The 16436-nt window shown below is 45.6% G+C and overlaps 1 protein-coding gene across 6 annotated transcripts in view; it reads right to left on the reverse strand.

Annotated features, from left to right (window-relative positions):
• Window positions 1-16436, reverse strand: part of LOC138487942 (zinc finger protein 354A-like) — a 212441-nt gene that overhangs the window by 97488 nt on the left and 98517 nt on the right. For 5 of the 6 annotated variants that reach the window (XM_069614592.1, XM_069614587.1, XM_069614588.1 and 2 more), the window contains exons 4-5: window positions 7473-7586; window positions 4062-4175 (exon numbers count right to left, since the gene is read on the reverse strand). In XM_069614592.1, the coding sequence (XP_069470693.1) occupies window positions 4062-4175; window positions 7473-7586 (228 nt within the window). The remainder of the gene's footprint in view (window positions 1-4061; window positions 4176-7472; window positions 7587-16436) is intronic. The other variant, XM_069614589.1, reaches the window with a different exon arrangement.

Raw genomic sequence — 16436 nt, forward strand, 5'->3', positions numbered from 1 at the left:
TCTGGTCAGGTGTGTTCGCCCCATTAAGCTCTGTTTTTAGTGCCCTCAATAGAGGGTGGTAAAAAACTGCCTTAACAGTAACATGTGTGATTTGCAGAAGCAGGAGACACTGGAGTCGGATCACATACACTGTCTAGGTATTCAGTACATCATTTTCATGTGGATAAGCACCATTTCACATCATTTAAAGTGTTTGTCTGGGCAGAATCTTAAGCAGCGTCCTTTTTGCACTATAAGCAGTGTTAGTGTAAGGTGGTGGGATGGGTTTATCATTGGCCAAACAGGGTTACTTTTTGAATGAGTATGTGGTGCTTGCACTCCAAGATTAGGTTAGCCCTGGGTCTGAAGCTGGTTCGAGTCATTCCTTTCTTTCCATTTGCATGTCTCTCCCCTTCTTTACAACACTATACCGTCTTGTCCACGTTGTAATCACCCATCGCTTCTTCTGTTCACTTCCCTCCTTCCCCTTTCTTAAAGATGTGAAAAAGGGAAGCAAGAGACAGATAGAAAGTGAAGGGGAGACGGGCACCTGCTGTGGGCTAGGCCTGCAGTGTGGACTCAAGACACTACTACCAGCTTTAATCCAGTGCTCTGGTGGTTGGACCCTTCTGTGCGTCCAAAGTTAACCAGCGCAAAATGTTTGTGATCTGGCCCTAGCTACTGACTTCTAGTACCTAAGTAACTGAAGAACATGTTAGATCATGAAGATCACCCTGGCTCTTTAACATCTATTTCGCCCCACTTGCTCACCTAATCTCCACTTTCTCTCGCACGTCCAGTGGTATGCAGACAACACCCAACTCTTCTTCAAACTTCCCTCTGAACCTCTTCCTACTTCCTCTACCATTCCTGACTGCCTATCTGCTATCCAGCAGTCCTGGTGTGCCGCTAATGATCTCTGTCTCAATGCCAGCAAGACAGAGATCCTTCCTATTGGGACTCCTGCTCCTTCTTTCCTCCCTTCACTCTGCCCAATGTGAGAAACCAAAGGGTGTCTCACTTGCTAGTTCCCGGGGGATCTCTCTCTCATGTGGCCAGGGCATGGCCATCGCCTTTGGATCCAGGTCCTGAGGGTGGACTAGTACGGGAGGATCTCCTGGGTGAGAGAGATTCAGGGAGTGGGAGTGAGACACGGTATCACCCCCTTTCCCATGCCCATACCCCATCCTATTTTATAGGATTCTCCAATGTTTCAACCCCCCCCATTTCTACACAAACACTGAACCGAGAAAGAGGAGGACAGAGTAAAAGGCTAACACTTGCATATCTCATTGGACATGTCCCGTTAATAAGGCCAGGCAAAGTCAGGCACTTCACCTTAATTACATACATCTGATACCCATTAGCTGCCTCCATACGGATAAAAAGCAGAACAGTGGCACATACTCAGACCAAGGTGAGACATGAGTAGGAGCCGATCCTCCGAGGCTAAGGCAAACCCACTGGAGCAGGACGCCCAATCGAGGGACCAGAGCAAGGGGTAGGGAAACCCTAAAGATTGCTGCAGGAGGTTGTTGCCTCCAGGAAACTGTGAGGGATACTTGGAGAAAGGCAAATCCCAGACAAGAAGCCTGCGTTGTATTTCAAGGATGCATGCGACCCTCGCGGGTCAACGGCAGAGTTGGGTAGGCAAGGCCAAGCCTGTGGTATCAACCTTGACATGTGAATCAAAACTGCAGAGAAAAGAAAGGAATGCACACAACCTGTGAGTTAGTGAAAGCCATGAAAGGGCGATTTGTGTCAAGGAAAGATTAAAGCCGCAACAGTGTTATCTCACAATTGAAGGTTGTGCACGTGCTGATGAGCCGCGAAAGAAAGCAAAACAGTAGTGAACTTTAAACTTATCGATAACTGTGAAGCCAATGATACAAAGTAGCAGAGTGGTCAGGTGAAAGGAAATAGCCCACTCGAAAGTCTCAGTGAAATATCTGAGGTCTTGTAATAAAGCGACAAAGTGAACAAACTGTGAAATGCGCAATGGTCAAGATTAATCCTGTCGAAAGAGGAAGGTAAAAGGTGAATGCTTTACGAGAAGGATTTCTTTGAGCTTTTCTGATTGTGTTATGGACCTACCGAGACCAAGAGACACTGGGGCAAATAACATAAGGGAGAGCTGAAGTCAAAGTGATCCTGCAGAGGTCTATGGAAAAACCTTGCACATTTCAACATAGTCGACATCAGTGAAAGGTCCCAACCCGACTGAAGGAGACCTCAAATGTGAAATAAGTTAGGGGAAGGGAACCCCAAACGAATGTGAATGAAGGTTGCAAGGTCTGAGACCAGCTGAGGGAGATTTACGTTGAATCAGGTATTTTTTATTCAGAGGTCTGAGCCTGACTGAGGGAGACCTACATGAACTGTTGATGCTGCCTTGGGAGCTCCGAGGTAGACAGAGGGAGACCTACGTGAATTTTTGTTGAACTGTGAAAGAACTTTTGGTGAACTTAAAATAAGTGACTTTAAAGTGAAAGGCCAAGCGGCCCTCAAACTAGGTTTTGAACTGCCTTTTTTTTTTATAACTTGAGCCAGAGTGTGTCATCCTGTCTATGGAGGCCGCCTTACTCTGTTCTATCCAGGATAGGGAGGAGAACTGACTCAGCCACCTTGATCCTTTATGTTTTCACACTGACTTTCCTTTGCATACACATTCCCCTTTAAACAATTTATGTATAAGAGATAGGGCAGGATTTTTTTTTTTCTTTTTTTTTTTTAGTATAGGCCATTTTGATCCGACAGACTGACTAGGACTGTGTTTTCTTTATTATTTGATGGTAGAGACTACTCCCATCGTAACTATAGGGCAAAGTAGGAGTTTTCCAAACCTCAAGAATGTATTAAAGGTTTTGAAACTTGTAGCTTTTGAGTCAGTGTCATACTTGTGATACCATGCCCCCCCTATGGGCTCGCCCCCCTCTGCTTCATCTGAAGCCAGAAAACTCTGAGTCATGTTAGTCTTGTCTCTCCCTTTCCTTCCTCATACCCTGGACCTTGCAGAGAAGGCCCATTTCCAACCCCACCTCCTCAGAGGTATCCACCCTTTCCTCACTTTTCCCCAGAAGCTCAGGTACTCTCTAGGCTGGACTACTGCAACAGCCTCTTCCTCACTCTACCCTCTTCCTCTCTCCGCCCCCTCCAGCTAATCCAGAATAGGGCTGCAAGACGTATCCTTCACCTCAAGCCGAGGGACCGTATCTCTCCAGCCCTAAAATCTCTCCACTGGCTCCCGGTTGATGCAAGGATCAAATTCAGATCCCTCTGCATCATCCATAAGGCTGTCTGGGGCCGGGGACCACGCTATCTACAACTTGCTCTCACCAAATATTCTCCCTCCATATCTCTCCGATTTTCCGTATCCAACTCTCTGCGTGTCAAGCGCTTCTCTAAGCAGCAAGTGTATGGCTAATCTCTTTCCTCGCTGGCTCCCTCCTCTGGAACAGCCTCTCCCTTCCTCTCTATCTTGAGCCAGATCTCCTCAAATTTACTCTTCTCCTCCTCCTTCCCCCTCTCCCTCTCCCTCCTGTGCTAAACCCCACATTCGTTGGGATTGGTGGCCTGGGCCTTATGTGTCCTTCTGGGTCCTGGCCTCCCATCCAATCACCTTCAGCCTTCGCCCTGCCCCTGCACTTACCTTTGGGCACCCACTGGCCTCTGCTGTCCCACAGGCCTGCATTTATTGTATTGGCAGGTGACCACCCTTTTCCAAGTGGTCTCGCTTTGCAACTGACTCTCTGGCACTCCCCCTCTGTGGAACCTCTAGCACTTACGCCCCTTCCCTTGTCCCCTCTCTCTCCCTGCACTTGCATGTTCCGAATGTACACAAGGCCTAGTAGGACCGCCTCTGTCTTTGTTCATCATTGTTATTTTATTTCGCTTTTGTTCCTTTGTTCCCTCCCCTTTGCCCTGTGGGCGCTTTGAAACACAATTTCTTGATGTATAAGCGCCTTACAAATGCACAATAAAATAAATAAAATAAATTAGACGCAGTTATGCTCTGAAGAAGTCACCCATCATTGCCCGTTACTATTCATGTAACAAAGCAGAAACATTTCTAAAGAACGTACCTAAACTGAGATCTGTGTGTTTTTCTTTTTCTTCTGTATTAGGACGATCCATTAAACAAGACTCCATTTTTTTCTCGCCAGTGAAAAGATCATCTGAATTGAGAAAAGGAAAACCTGTTGAAGAAAAAACAACTTTTACAAATTATAACTCCTAGCTTTGTTTACAAATCAAGTCCAACAAACATGTTGGCTTATTTTGTCACCCTCATATTGTAAACTAGGCTCTATCTGCAGCCCTGTACCAACCTTGTAATCAGGGTAAAGATGAGAGCATTTAGGAAAGATGGATCACTGCGCTGATCACATTATATATGATGTGTGTGTCCTTCTTCCGGTTACTGGGTTCTTGCGGGACAATGCTTTAATGTCCCGTATTGGGAGGTAAGAAGGGTTAGTAAGAGCCCTGTCTGCTGCAGCGCTGGATCTTGAGTATTATGACCAGTTGGGTAGTATGTCAAGAGCGAGTAAATGATACATCTTGTCATTTCAGTTGATTTGAAGGGTGTAACTTTATTGGCATATAGTTGCCATGATCTTTGAGCACATGTAGTGCCCGATCACATATAGAGTGCCGACATGTGTTTCGACCAGAAGGTCTTTGTCAAGGGTGTGCTACAACAAAGTAGTATAGTGTACATTGCAGTGGTGTGGTGAGTGGCAACCAACTGTAATCAAAAAGGAGAACTGTGACAGTGTTCATTGCCAGGTGACATGAATGCATTAGGGTATAAGGTGACAGTGTGTGAGGTGGAGTGCAAGTGATAGTGAGTCGATCATAGATAGAACACATTGTTCACAATGGACAATTTCCTTTAACATAGTGGTTAGCGCCCATGGTAGAGGAATGGAGGTTGGTAACAATAGGTAGCAGAGAGAATGCACCAAGCAGCGAACAGGGAGAGAGAAAAGAGGAGAGAAAATGTTAGATTGGGTTGAGCAGAGGGGGAGTTTAACGTATTAAGGTAAGTGGGTTTGAACTTAGCAGGTGAGAATAGTGCTTAGTTTAAAATCTTGATAGAAGTTACTGATTGAATTAGATGCTGGATAGCAAACTGGAGGAGAGAATGAATACAGAGTCATGTAGACAGAGGGGGCAAGGATGCTGCTTAAGGCGAGCACGTGACTATAATGCTAGGAAGGGTCAGGGGAGTGTTAGTAGGCTGGTAGTGGCCTGGTGGTGTGCAGGCTCGAGGCTGTAGCCTGTGTGCTGGCGAGAGTAAGGATGAGCAAGCAGAGTTGAGTGATATGGCAGTTTGTGCAATGTTGGCTGGTCAGGAGGGGGGTGTTTTGCTGGCAGGGTAATGGGATGGATCGCCCCTGTGGGCTTGTTGCAAGTGGGTAGTAAGGTCTGCTTGGAGCACTGGTTGGAACCCGGGTCTAGGTGTGAGGCGTGAATGGATAGCGTTATCGTTGTGGTGATGAGCAACGTGTGTTCAACATTGTGCTGTGGGCAGAGGTGAGTCTGAGGTTACGTGGGAGCATGGAGTGTGTCAGGAGCGCATGGTCACTCGAGAGTGATGGATGTAGCTGGGGGGGTGGCGGGGGAGATGCCGGCGAGTCTCAGGTGAAAGTTGGAGCGTGTCTGGTTAATGTCTGGTTAGCGTGGCAGCAGGAGTGGTGTGCCTGTCTTAGTTGGACGCTGGAGGGGCAGAGTGATAGGACTGTTTGTGTCTGCCACGGGCCACCGTGCCTAGTTGCAGGAACCCATGTATGGATACAGGTGTAGTGGCAGTGTTGGTGTGGGGATGCTAGTGTGGGTGGATAAGAGTGCTGGGGCAATGCTCAGGACTGGACAGGCTTACCTTTCAGGCCTGCGAGGCCTCCGGAGAAACAATGAGCGGTCACAGTAATCCTTTGATCCCGGCCGCCATCTCTGATGTATTTATATATAACATGTGAATGCTGGTTGGCCGGAGCGATATGGGAGATGCGCTCTGATAGGTGGCAAGTTTAACAGTTGCTGAAATTGGAGGGAAACACCCCTAAATGGGGGGATTGGCTAATGTATATTCCGCATAAGAAATTGGATGATGATATTGTAGCAGAATCGCTGGCAAAATGGAATAAAGGGATGGCCCTAGGGCCAAGGCAAGTGGTAAGGGGGTGTTTCACTGGTTGCAGGTGGCAATTTAAAGTTAACGTGTATGTTGGCGCGCACAAGTGTGCGCCTCATGGTAGAGCACCATGTCTGTTCTTGATGTGGTGACCGTGGTCTAGGGGCTGGTGGTCATTAGGAAAAGGGGCGATAAAGTGGTCTGCCCATTGGTAGAATGTAATGTAAGACTTGTTGGAGACTGCCCAATGGTAGAATGGCATGTAGCACTTGATGGAGACGCATGTATGTGTATGGAGACAAATTGTTGTCAAGGTCCGCGATGATGTGGCACAGCGAGGTGGTTGGCTCCAGGTGGAGACACGTATATATGGAGTTAATAAAGCAGTATTTGTTACTTGAGTGTGTGATGTGGTGGTGCTGCATGGTAGATATCTCCATGGAGGGGGGGGAACATATATATATATATATATATATATATATATATATATGTCAAGTCACCAACAATGTGGCTTGTTGCATATAGGCATGCTATGGTGGTTCCTGGCAGCAGTTAGGGCACAGGAGTGGGGGTGGTGAAGTATACAGGGAGGGGTGGTTGATGTGAATAGGGGCCGGGGATAGAGAAGGCAGCATGTCCTGGTGGAGACGCTAGGAGTGGGGGGGGCGCGAACTTGGATGAATTGATAAATCTGTTCATAGTTTCATAGAAAAACATTCATGATCAGAGTTGAGGCCTTGGCTCACGCTTCAGTATTTACAGATGAGTTTTGCCTCATGTTGTCAGAGTCTTAGCTCCCTGTCACCTCCTGGTATCACATTTAATGAGTTCAAGTCCCACAAATCTGATGTCCTCTTTTTTTTCAAGTTGATGATTTCCTTGTCAATGTAATGCCAGTGGATATCTTGCAAATTTAAGAGAGACAGATGTTTTCTTATCCTAGTTCTCAGTGCCCCGATGGTGGTCCCGATATACTTCAAATTGCAGGTGCAGATGATCACAGATGACAAATTTAGACTTACAATTAATGAACTGATTGATTTTGTGACATTGCGTTTCACTGAAGTAGATAGACTTAGCTTTCGAGGCATGAGGACATATGGTGCAGGTTCCACACACTCCAGAAGAACCCAATGTGATTATTTGTATGTGACTGTATATACACATTACCATAAAGACACTCAAAAGAATAAACAGAACCTACACGATTTAGCACCTATAAGTATAGAATAACAACTAGGAGTATATCCTATTCATGCAGATATTATGTTTCAGGGTCTGCTCTGTAGGTCATCTACTTTGCTATCATAAGTATTTCATATTTACAGGTAAAAATGTTCCATGAACTTTTCCTGACCTGTACTGAGGCAGTCGCTACTTTTTCTTCTGCCAGTGTCTGGAAGGTCCCCAAGATACTGTTTTTCATTCCTCTTCATTCCATATGTCAAATCTGAATTGACAATTGTATCATCTGTTAAAGAAATATGTAAATTAGCTCTCACAATTGGGATTTTGTATTTCTGAAATTCACTTTTCTCAACATTTGCCATGTTTGTTAAAAATAAAAGGGGTTAGAATAAAGGCCCATCTGTCCCTATCCTAACAAGAATGTCCCTACCTGGCAAACTAAAACTAAAGATACTCAACATTGTCTCCACAGTATATCTGACCCTGACACTAACATATACAATTACAGTGTGCAAGGAAAATGTCTCTGTTTTCAGTTCAACTAAAATGTGCAACAGTTCAAAATTGTAACTCAACAGTCTGTTTTGTGTTCAGTCTTTTAAATGCGTAATATCACAGAAAACCTTTCAAAATGTCCAAATGGTTGCTCAGAAGGATGCAATAATAGTCTTTCCCATAGAATACATTTTAGAAAACAAAGCAACTGTTTCTCTCACAAAGTGTTCCTTTTAAGATGCCAAAATGATTGCTCTGAAGGATTTAATAATAATCTTACTCATAGAATACTCCCGTCGGAATGGCAAAGCAAGTCTCTCTTGTTGTACAATAGTTTGTCACAATAATAAAGCAAATATCTTCACACTCTTTGTAAAACAGTTTTTCTTCTTTAGAGCAACTGTTCCTTTCCTGGATTACTTGCCTGCCAGCAATGTTTTCTAGTTCACAAAACTTGTTAGCTTCCCGGTTCACTAGCCTGCCAGGATTGATTTCTACTTCACACAACAGTTAATGTTGCTGTGCTTGCGGCAAAGTGAGTTCCAGGTTTCCCCAAACTGACATCTCATGTGTGAAGAATTGTAGTCTTTTAGCGCTTCCGTCTCTTCAATCTCTCTTGGCTGGTGGCTATGCAGGTTCCAGGTTTCCCTAGACTGACATCTCATGTGAGGGGAACTGTACCCTTGTTGCCCTTCTGTTCTACTTGGTGTTTAAATTGCCTCTCCAAGTGTCCTTTAGCTTTACAACATGTTCCGGGCCCCCAACTCCTTCTGGTTGACTCACCGGGTGAACGTGGGGCTGTAACGGAGCACCGTTACTGGGCCGTTTGCCCCAGTTGCATAAAGCCTCTTGTGGTTCCCATGTCGGTTTTCTTTGCGGCCACCAGTAAAACCTCGACCGTGCTGCAAGGCCGCATCTTGTCGGGTCTTGCAGTTGCTGCCTACCAGCCTCTATCCTCCAGCATGCGCCGCCTCCAAGCAGGTGCCTGTGAGCATCTCTCTCCTCCGCCGTGGCTCATTCTGGCTGCTCTGCCTCAGAGCTCGTCTTCTGCTCTGCATCCACCATGACTTTCTGTTCCTTCTTCCTTCAGGCTATGACCGTCTCCTCCTCTCCTGCCACTCCCTTATGCATAGTAAGGTGCATCATTTTTAAATCTCCCGCACAGCTGACAATGATTAGAACAAGAAGCCTGCACCTTTGGTTTAAGGTTGGTCCTGTTTCACATTGACTCTTCTCTCCTCTTTCTTGACCGAGTACCATGGGTATTATGGAAATTGAAGTCCATAATGTTTTTACTCTTTTCAAGGCTATATTGTTTCAATTGCTGGTTGCACTTAAGTTTATGACAAACAGAGGATGTTATGTGAAAATGATGTGCAGGTATATTATGTTCAGGACTTTTACCCATGAAAGAATCATTATAATCAGGGGACGTCACATGTGACTCATGAATTCCTAAGGTGTAAAACTTATTCTGTTTAGGGTGGTCTCATATAATATTCTTTGGGTTTAAAACATGGGAGGGACTTGCGCAGTGACAGCATGCCATTAGGTATTTGGGAATTATAGGATCTTCCTCCTCATAAAAAGAATACTGCATCCCTCCCAAGGTAGTCAGCACTTCTCAACAGCCATCTCCTACCATGGGATCCTCCCTCATAATGAAAACCCCAGAGTCAGGATCAGGTAGCGGCTGCCTTCCCCTCGCCAAATGGGAGGGGATTTTAAGCTGGGGGATCAGTGATGACTCCACAGGATTTGTCATACCTCCCGACACGCTCACCTGCATACTTCTTACATATCACTTGGAATTTATTGTGTCACATTGTCCTTTCCAAATGGTTTGGCATATGTAGAAATTAGACCTCCATTCTGAAACTGCCCTAAGAAAACATTGGCAGACATAATAAAATCCTGCAGCCACGTTCCACAGGCTGCTCTTTTTACCACTGTCACACTATCACTCTCCTCTCACTCATAATATCTTCACCATACAATCTATAATGACCATTCCTAACTTGTACCATCATTGCATTCCTTTCTTGCAGGAGATCCATTTTAGGAAGATAATCATCAACCTATGATCCAATAAAATGTTCTTTTCCTTTAAGAGGGTCACCAGAGTTGTTAAAAAAACAGGGGTACTTAGGAATTTACTGAATTCTCAAGGGAAAAAAAGACGTTTGCTTTGCTAAAACCACAACCATCAAAAGGGGTTTGCAGGGATGAATATTATTCAAATAACAAAAACTATACACCTTTACAAATAATAAATGAAAATGGTATGCCTATGGAAAAAATGGATTCTACTACTATGAAAAATAGTCCTTGCTATCACGGTTATTAACATTTCTTAATGCTGTAAGTAACAGGTATAGCATGTGCCTTCCTAGCTACACTGCCTCTGAGGGAAAGACAACTGCAGCCAAAAAGGGAAGCTGTGGTTCACGGACAGTGGACTTGGGGCAAAACAGGGACATTTATTTCCAATGAACATATGTCCCAGGGGTGCCGAAGAGTGAAATGTTGGGGAGTGTACAGCCTTGGAAGAATGAACGGATACATTTGCCATGCTGGGTTTAGAACATGTGACATGTAGTTACAGAACTCCGCAACTAGCGCTTAACTCAATGAGGTACTGAACAAGCTAAAATGAATCACAGAAAAAGGCAGATAAAATAGATCGTACTGCACTGTAGTAGACAACCTAGGTCAATGCTTAACTACCACGTGACAAGATTAAAAGGGGTGCCCGACTCACCTCTGATCAATTTCTTGCATCCAGGGAATAGCTCCTTATCTTCTTTGGCAGGGGTTACACAGAAAGTTATGCTCGAGTGTGCTATGTTGCCAGCTCATAAGGCAGTAGGATTGCAGTAACAGCCCGATGGATGCAGTTATAATGTGCAATCATTACTTTTAGGGCCCCAGGGCAACAAACTCATGTCATTTAGCCAAAACATAGGCATACTCTACTGTGCTCCACATTTCAAAGCTCATTATAGTGGATTTATAATTGTTTATCAAGTTTTGGACAGAAACCGTGTCAGCCAGTAATGACTACAATTAAAGAGTGGACAGAGTTCGACAATAAACACTGAGCAGTGGCCTATGTGACGGTTTTACAGATAGCTTCACTTCTTTGGGTAGGGGGGTCTCCCTAGCTAATCCCCGGGGATCTGTCAACCAGGTGGCCAGGACAAGGCCATCGCTATTGGATCCAGTTCCTGGGGGTGGACCTGTGAGGGAGGATCACCTGGAGGGGGTGTCTTTGGGGGAGTGGGACATTGACGGGTGAGATGCGGTATCCCCCTTCTTCTTTCAACACCTTTTCCCTATCCTACTATATAGGACATTGCAAAGCACAGCTCCCGCCCCCTTTTCCACACAAACACTTTCGCACCACACGAAAGACAACAGACTTACACGGACGAACACATCAGGGCCGTTTACCTGACGTGTCCCAATACAAGGGTCAGGCAATTGACCAGAATCACACACACCTGAAGGCCCTTTCCCTTCCCCACAGGGATAAAAGGTGGAGCACGAAAGCGAGGCAGGCCACACAAAGTGAAGGCTAACTCAGCACAGCAGTTCAAGAGCAGGCGAAAGACGGCAAATCCCGAGAGGGTGACCAGGAGAGAAGCCCTTTCTGGTACAGGCCCGTGAAACCTCTGCAGATGGCAACCTAAGACCGTGAACAAAGGCCAGCGTGTGTTGCAGTAGATGTCGACGGTACGCGAGACCCTCCTCCACAGATAACCAAGCCGGGGAGAAACGCTTGTCTCAGTGGTACCAACCTTGACTCCAAAGTCAAGCGGTTCATCACAGCCGGTGAGTGTCGATAAGGCACTGAGCTGTGTTGAAGAAAAGGTAGACAAAGGCTAATGTGAACCTTTAACGATATGATTGAGAAACGAGGGGGAAAACCAGCGATAGGAGGAGGCCAGCACCACATGGGGGCTCAATCAGGAAACTCTGGGCAATTAACCGATGGTAGAAAGACTACGATAACCAGAAGGCCTTAGGAAGAGGTGAAGATAGGTCAAAGTGGTCCTACAGGGGTCTTGTCAAATCCTCTGTACCGTCGAAAGTCTTCATCGGCAAACGATTGAGAAAGCTACGGGAAGTGAATCCTACATGGTGAAAAGTTAATACATGAGCTGTAAATCGGAAATGTCGGCGAGAGTGAACCCGGTAGAGGGAAACTGACAATGAGAGGAAAAGCAAGAAAGCCTGTTTAAAAAGACATTAAGATTTGTGAAGCAAGAAGTATTGTAAGACAAGGGGAAGGGAATGCCCCCTTGTCATATGGGATGCGAGCCCGGCCGAGGGAGATCCAGGGGTGGAAAGCCATCACCCAAAGTTCACTGCAACAGGAACTGTCTTATGAATTTGCTGTATACAATTACTGAGGGGTTTGTACCCAGAAGAGGGGGAACCAGGGGTGAAGCCATCACCCAAAGTATATGTGAAGCAAAACTTTGTGTTGGCTTGTTGGATACATCAGGCCTCAAAGGCAAGAGACTTTTTAATGTAAAAAGACTTTCCTATCGAAGAACCTAATAGCAGGAAGGGAACTGTTGGCTCGTGCGGAGAAAGCTCGAGCGGGTACTGTGCCAGCTGGTACGGGACTGTTAGCTGGTGCTGGGAAAGCTCGAGTGTGTGCTGTGCTCCACAGTACCACCTTGTCCCGTGCTAAAAACGTGGGGAAGGGAGACCTCAAGGCAATCATATCCTGACTTATCATATGAACACTGTTTCCTTTATTTCGATCCCCTATCCCACACTCTTTATGTAATTAGTTGTAAAGAATTGGTAATAGTTTTTTTTAGTATAGGCCCTTTCATTTTGACACAATGCCACTAGTACTGCCTTAGTTTTCATTTGATAGTCAACGCTTGCTTCCATCTTAGATTTAGGTTTAGCTTAGGCGCTTTTCCACCCTACATTCATTATTCAAAAAACACCCTTTGACTGTGATCACTTGTGCCTGTCTTTACTATTTCCACCATGAGTTCCTTACGGGGGAAGAGTTTCACATGGGGCCAGGGTAGAGTGGCTGCTAACCAAGAATCCACCTGGGTGCAGTGCAACGCGGGAGGATCCCATGGGAGGGAGCACCCCTGTTAAAGGGAGTGACGCGAAACTAGTGTATGGGCCCTTCAAGAACCCGGGTCACTTGATAGTTCCCTGTTGTAAAAACGTCCAGTAACATTCCTTAGCCGATAACCATGATAATGCTTTGGGTGGTCATGTCTTCCCCTTCATATTAACAACCGCTCATGGGGGAAAAGTACAAGATTCATGAGAGAACATTTACAAACCAATGGTCAAGAAGGTAATGATATGCCTGGGCAAGCTCACTATATAAGCTCAACAGGAAGGGACGACGGCACCAAAGGAGAAGATGATGAGTGGAAGTCGCAGTAGCAGCAGAGACGCATATGGAATATCGCAAGGTCCAATACCGCAATCTGGCAGGCGAGCCAATACCCAACGAAGGGTTACGGAGAGACCAGCAATGGGGAAATACAACCACTAGATCCTGGCCTGGTAAGCCAACCCAGGCCAGCAAAGGTGTGAAAATGATCCAAAAGGGAAATGTGGGTCCAGGTAGCTGACCGACAGTTGGCAAAGGAGAGGACAGGGATGCAGGGAGAGAGAGACTGCCTTCCCTTCTCTATCCCGAAGCCACAGACCAGACCTGGGATTCAGCAGCAGGATACCATAGACCTGGTATCGACTTGAACCACAATACTACCCGACCCGAGACAGGAGGTCTGTCCAGGAGGCGACAGCCAGTAGACGTGAGGTACGGCGACCAATCCCACCGACCTTGTGGGTAAACAGTTGTAATAAGAGAGCACTTTGGTCAAAGTGGGACCTCGGAAGAGAGGCCTACCGCAACTAAAGGGAGAGGTGACCCAAAAGAAATGAAGGCCGCCCTGCAGAGCCACCGAACACTTACCGATCGTGAAATCCAAGGTGACAGCAACATGTTTGGTCGCCCCTCTCCACAACACTGTGGGAGGGGTTATCTTCCTTTTTTCTCCGAGACGCCTGGAACAAAAAGGGGTACCTCAAAAGGGTTACAACCCATCTGGACTTGTGTCTTTAAAAGGTGTTAACAAAGAACCGCCAGGGTCCCCTCTGATACAGAAATCCATACAAAGGGACCCTAAGAGTTGGAAGCATCGCCACATCCCAAGACGGGATAGCCCCTCCAAAATTATACACAAGGTGGGAGCACAGTGACACCAACATTCTGTTCACATCATAACAAGGCACGTGCCCCCCAGACAGCCGATTATAAACTGTGACAAATCTGGCAATGTTATCACTACTTTCCTGGGGAAAATATCCCCTCATGTGGCATGAGTGGTGTGGCCACAGTCCAGGAGACCCCCTTGGGGGTCAATATGAGGGAGGATCTCATGGGGAGGGAGTTCCCTATGGACTCAGGGATGATATTCCAGAGAGAACATGGTATCTCCCTTACCCATCTGAGGTTGACACCCAGGACCCAACTCCCCCAATCCTCCGTATCCTATTTTCATGTTGAAAAAGATCATCCTTTTATGACAAATAGGGTAGTTCCTAAATACACCCCTTTGACACTGACTCAAAGTGCTGGGATGAGGCCCAGAGCGATGAAGAATACCTGGAGGAACCAAGCTATGCGCTCTAGTTTTTGTACCAATCCTATTGGTGCTGGGACATTCAAATCCACTGAGCGTAGAGAAACATGGAGTCTTCTTCCTCTTGACGCAGGTCGAGGAACCAGAGATCTGCAGGCAGAACCGTGGAGCAGAAAGTCTCAGCGAGACAGAGTCCCCACGAGGGTCACTTCCGAAAGGGTTCCGCTGTGTGACAGTCAAAGCGGAAGGAAGGACTGAGCCTTCCGACGGATTGAACGGACTGGGAAGGGGGAGAAATGCTACGAGAGTACAGAGCAAAACCGCAGAGCCGGACGGAGACCATGGGAGACCTGGAAGCCGCCACGAGAAGCTGGTGAGCCCATCGAAGAAAGGTGAGACAACAGGGTGCTGTATGGGGAACCGCATGTGTTGAGAAACTGGGTTGAAAACCCAATCCCGATCCCAGAAAAGGAGATATCTTCTTTGTGGCATTAAATACATGAGGAAGCAAATGTACTGAAAGCCGGCAGAGGCAAGATATTCACATTTCAATACACTGTAAATCTTGATAAAGGCCTGGTAGGAGAGTATAACAGCCAGGAAGATTGCAAGTCGTGGGCCCGCACCCAAACGTATGAAAGAGAGTAGCCAAAGTCCTGGCAGGAATATATAGCAGGCAGGAAGATTGCGAGTCTGGGACTCACACCCATTTTTGTTTGAAATGTCATATTCATGGTGACATCAAGATGAAGCTCATTCCCACTGTGCTCCAATACAGTGAGGTGTTAAACTTTAAAAAAGGTTTACAACCCTGGACAGTAAGAATAAGCAAGAGTAACAGGGAACTATCAGAGGAACTATTCAGGAATAAGGGCTAAATGTATTAACAGAATAAATAATGCTAATGCTTATAACCATGATTTTTTCTGTAGATTCTCTCCTGATGACCCATTATAGAAAAATGGAGAAACACGTGTAGAGAGAAAGATAAGAAAAATGTGTATACAATTCTAATAAATTAAAGTGTGAAAGATGTACAATGCCGAAAAGAGATGAAATACATGAAACAAAAATTAAAATAAACAAACAAAAAAGAAAGTTAAGTGGAATTGTGACATTTGAAAAACCCTTACATGATATAAGCCTGTCTAAATAATAAATTATGCAATAAGCTGGCGCACTGAGAAAGATACCACAAGAAATCTTTATTCTCTTGATCATATAAAAAACAGGGAAAGGGAGTAATTCCCCCTGGTCCTGTGGAGAACGTGGAAAGGCCAGGAGAAGAGGAACTACCTCTTGGCCTTGTGAAAATGTGTGCATTTAGTATTCAGAGAAAGGGAGCCAGTATCCGGATATTGACTGGGAGTTTTGTAACATTAAGAGCGACAAGACAACCTCTTGACTTTGTGAACATTTGTGCCTATTGTAACTAGGGAAAGGGTGGTAGTACCTTGATGTTGACTGGGAGTTGGAAAAGCCAAGAGAAGGAGAAACTACCTCTTGTTTTATTTTTAACATTGTGACAAAAGGAGAGCAGCCCTTTCTTCTGCTACTTGTTGAAGTGCCTTTTTGTTTTGAAACTGTGAACTTTACTTTTCTCTGCATCTCGAGCAGTGGCATGAACACTGGACATTACTCAGAGGAATGGAGTAATTTCTCTGCAGTTAGGAGTCCCAGTTTCCCCTTTGTATATTTGTTTAAGTGTAAGGGCCGGAAATAGGCATTGTGGATACAGGACAGTGGACTATTGTTTTGATGGACATTCTGACAGTTTCCTTAGTTTTGTTCAATGCAGGGAACCCCTCTTAGATTTAGGGAAAGCTAGGATTTTCATTTGCGGTTTAATAAAAAGGCTTTAAGCCATTAAAATGCCACCATTATGTCCGCGCCCTGCTTCAGACTCCTTACAAAACAGACCAACTAAGAAGCTGGGGAACCCCCCCACCTCCCGATACCTTGAGTGTACACCAAACAAACCGCAACTCAAAAGGTAT

Source organism: Ambystoma mexicanum, chromosome 9 (genome assembly GCF_040938575.1).
Source record: "Ambystoma mexicanum isolate Mex_15411 chromosome 9, UKY_AmexF1_1, whole genome shotgun sequence".
NCBI lineage: Eukaryota > Metazoa > Chordata > Amphibia > Caudata > Ambystomatidae > Ambystoma > Ambystoma mexicanum.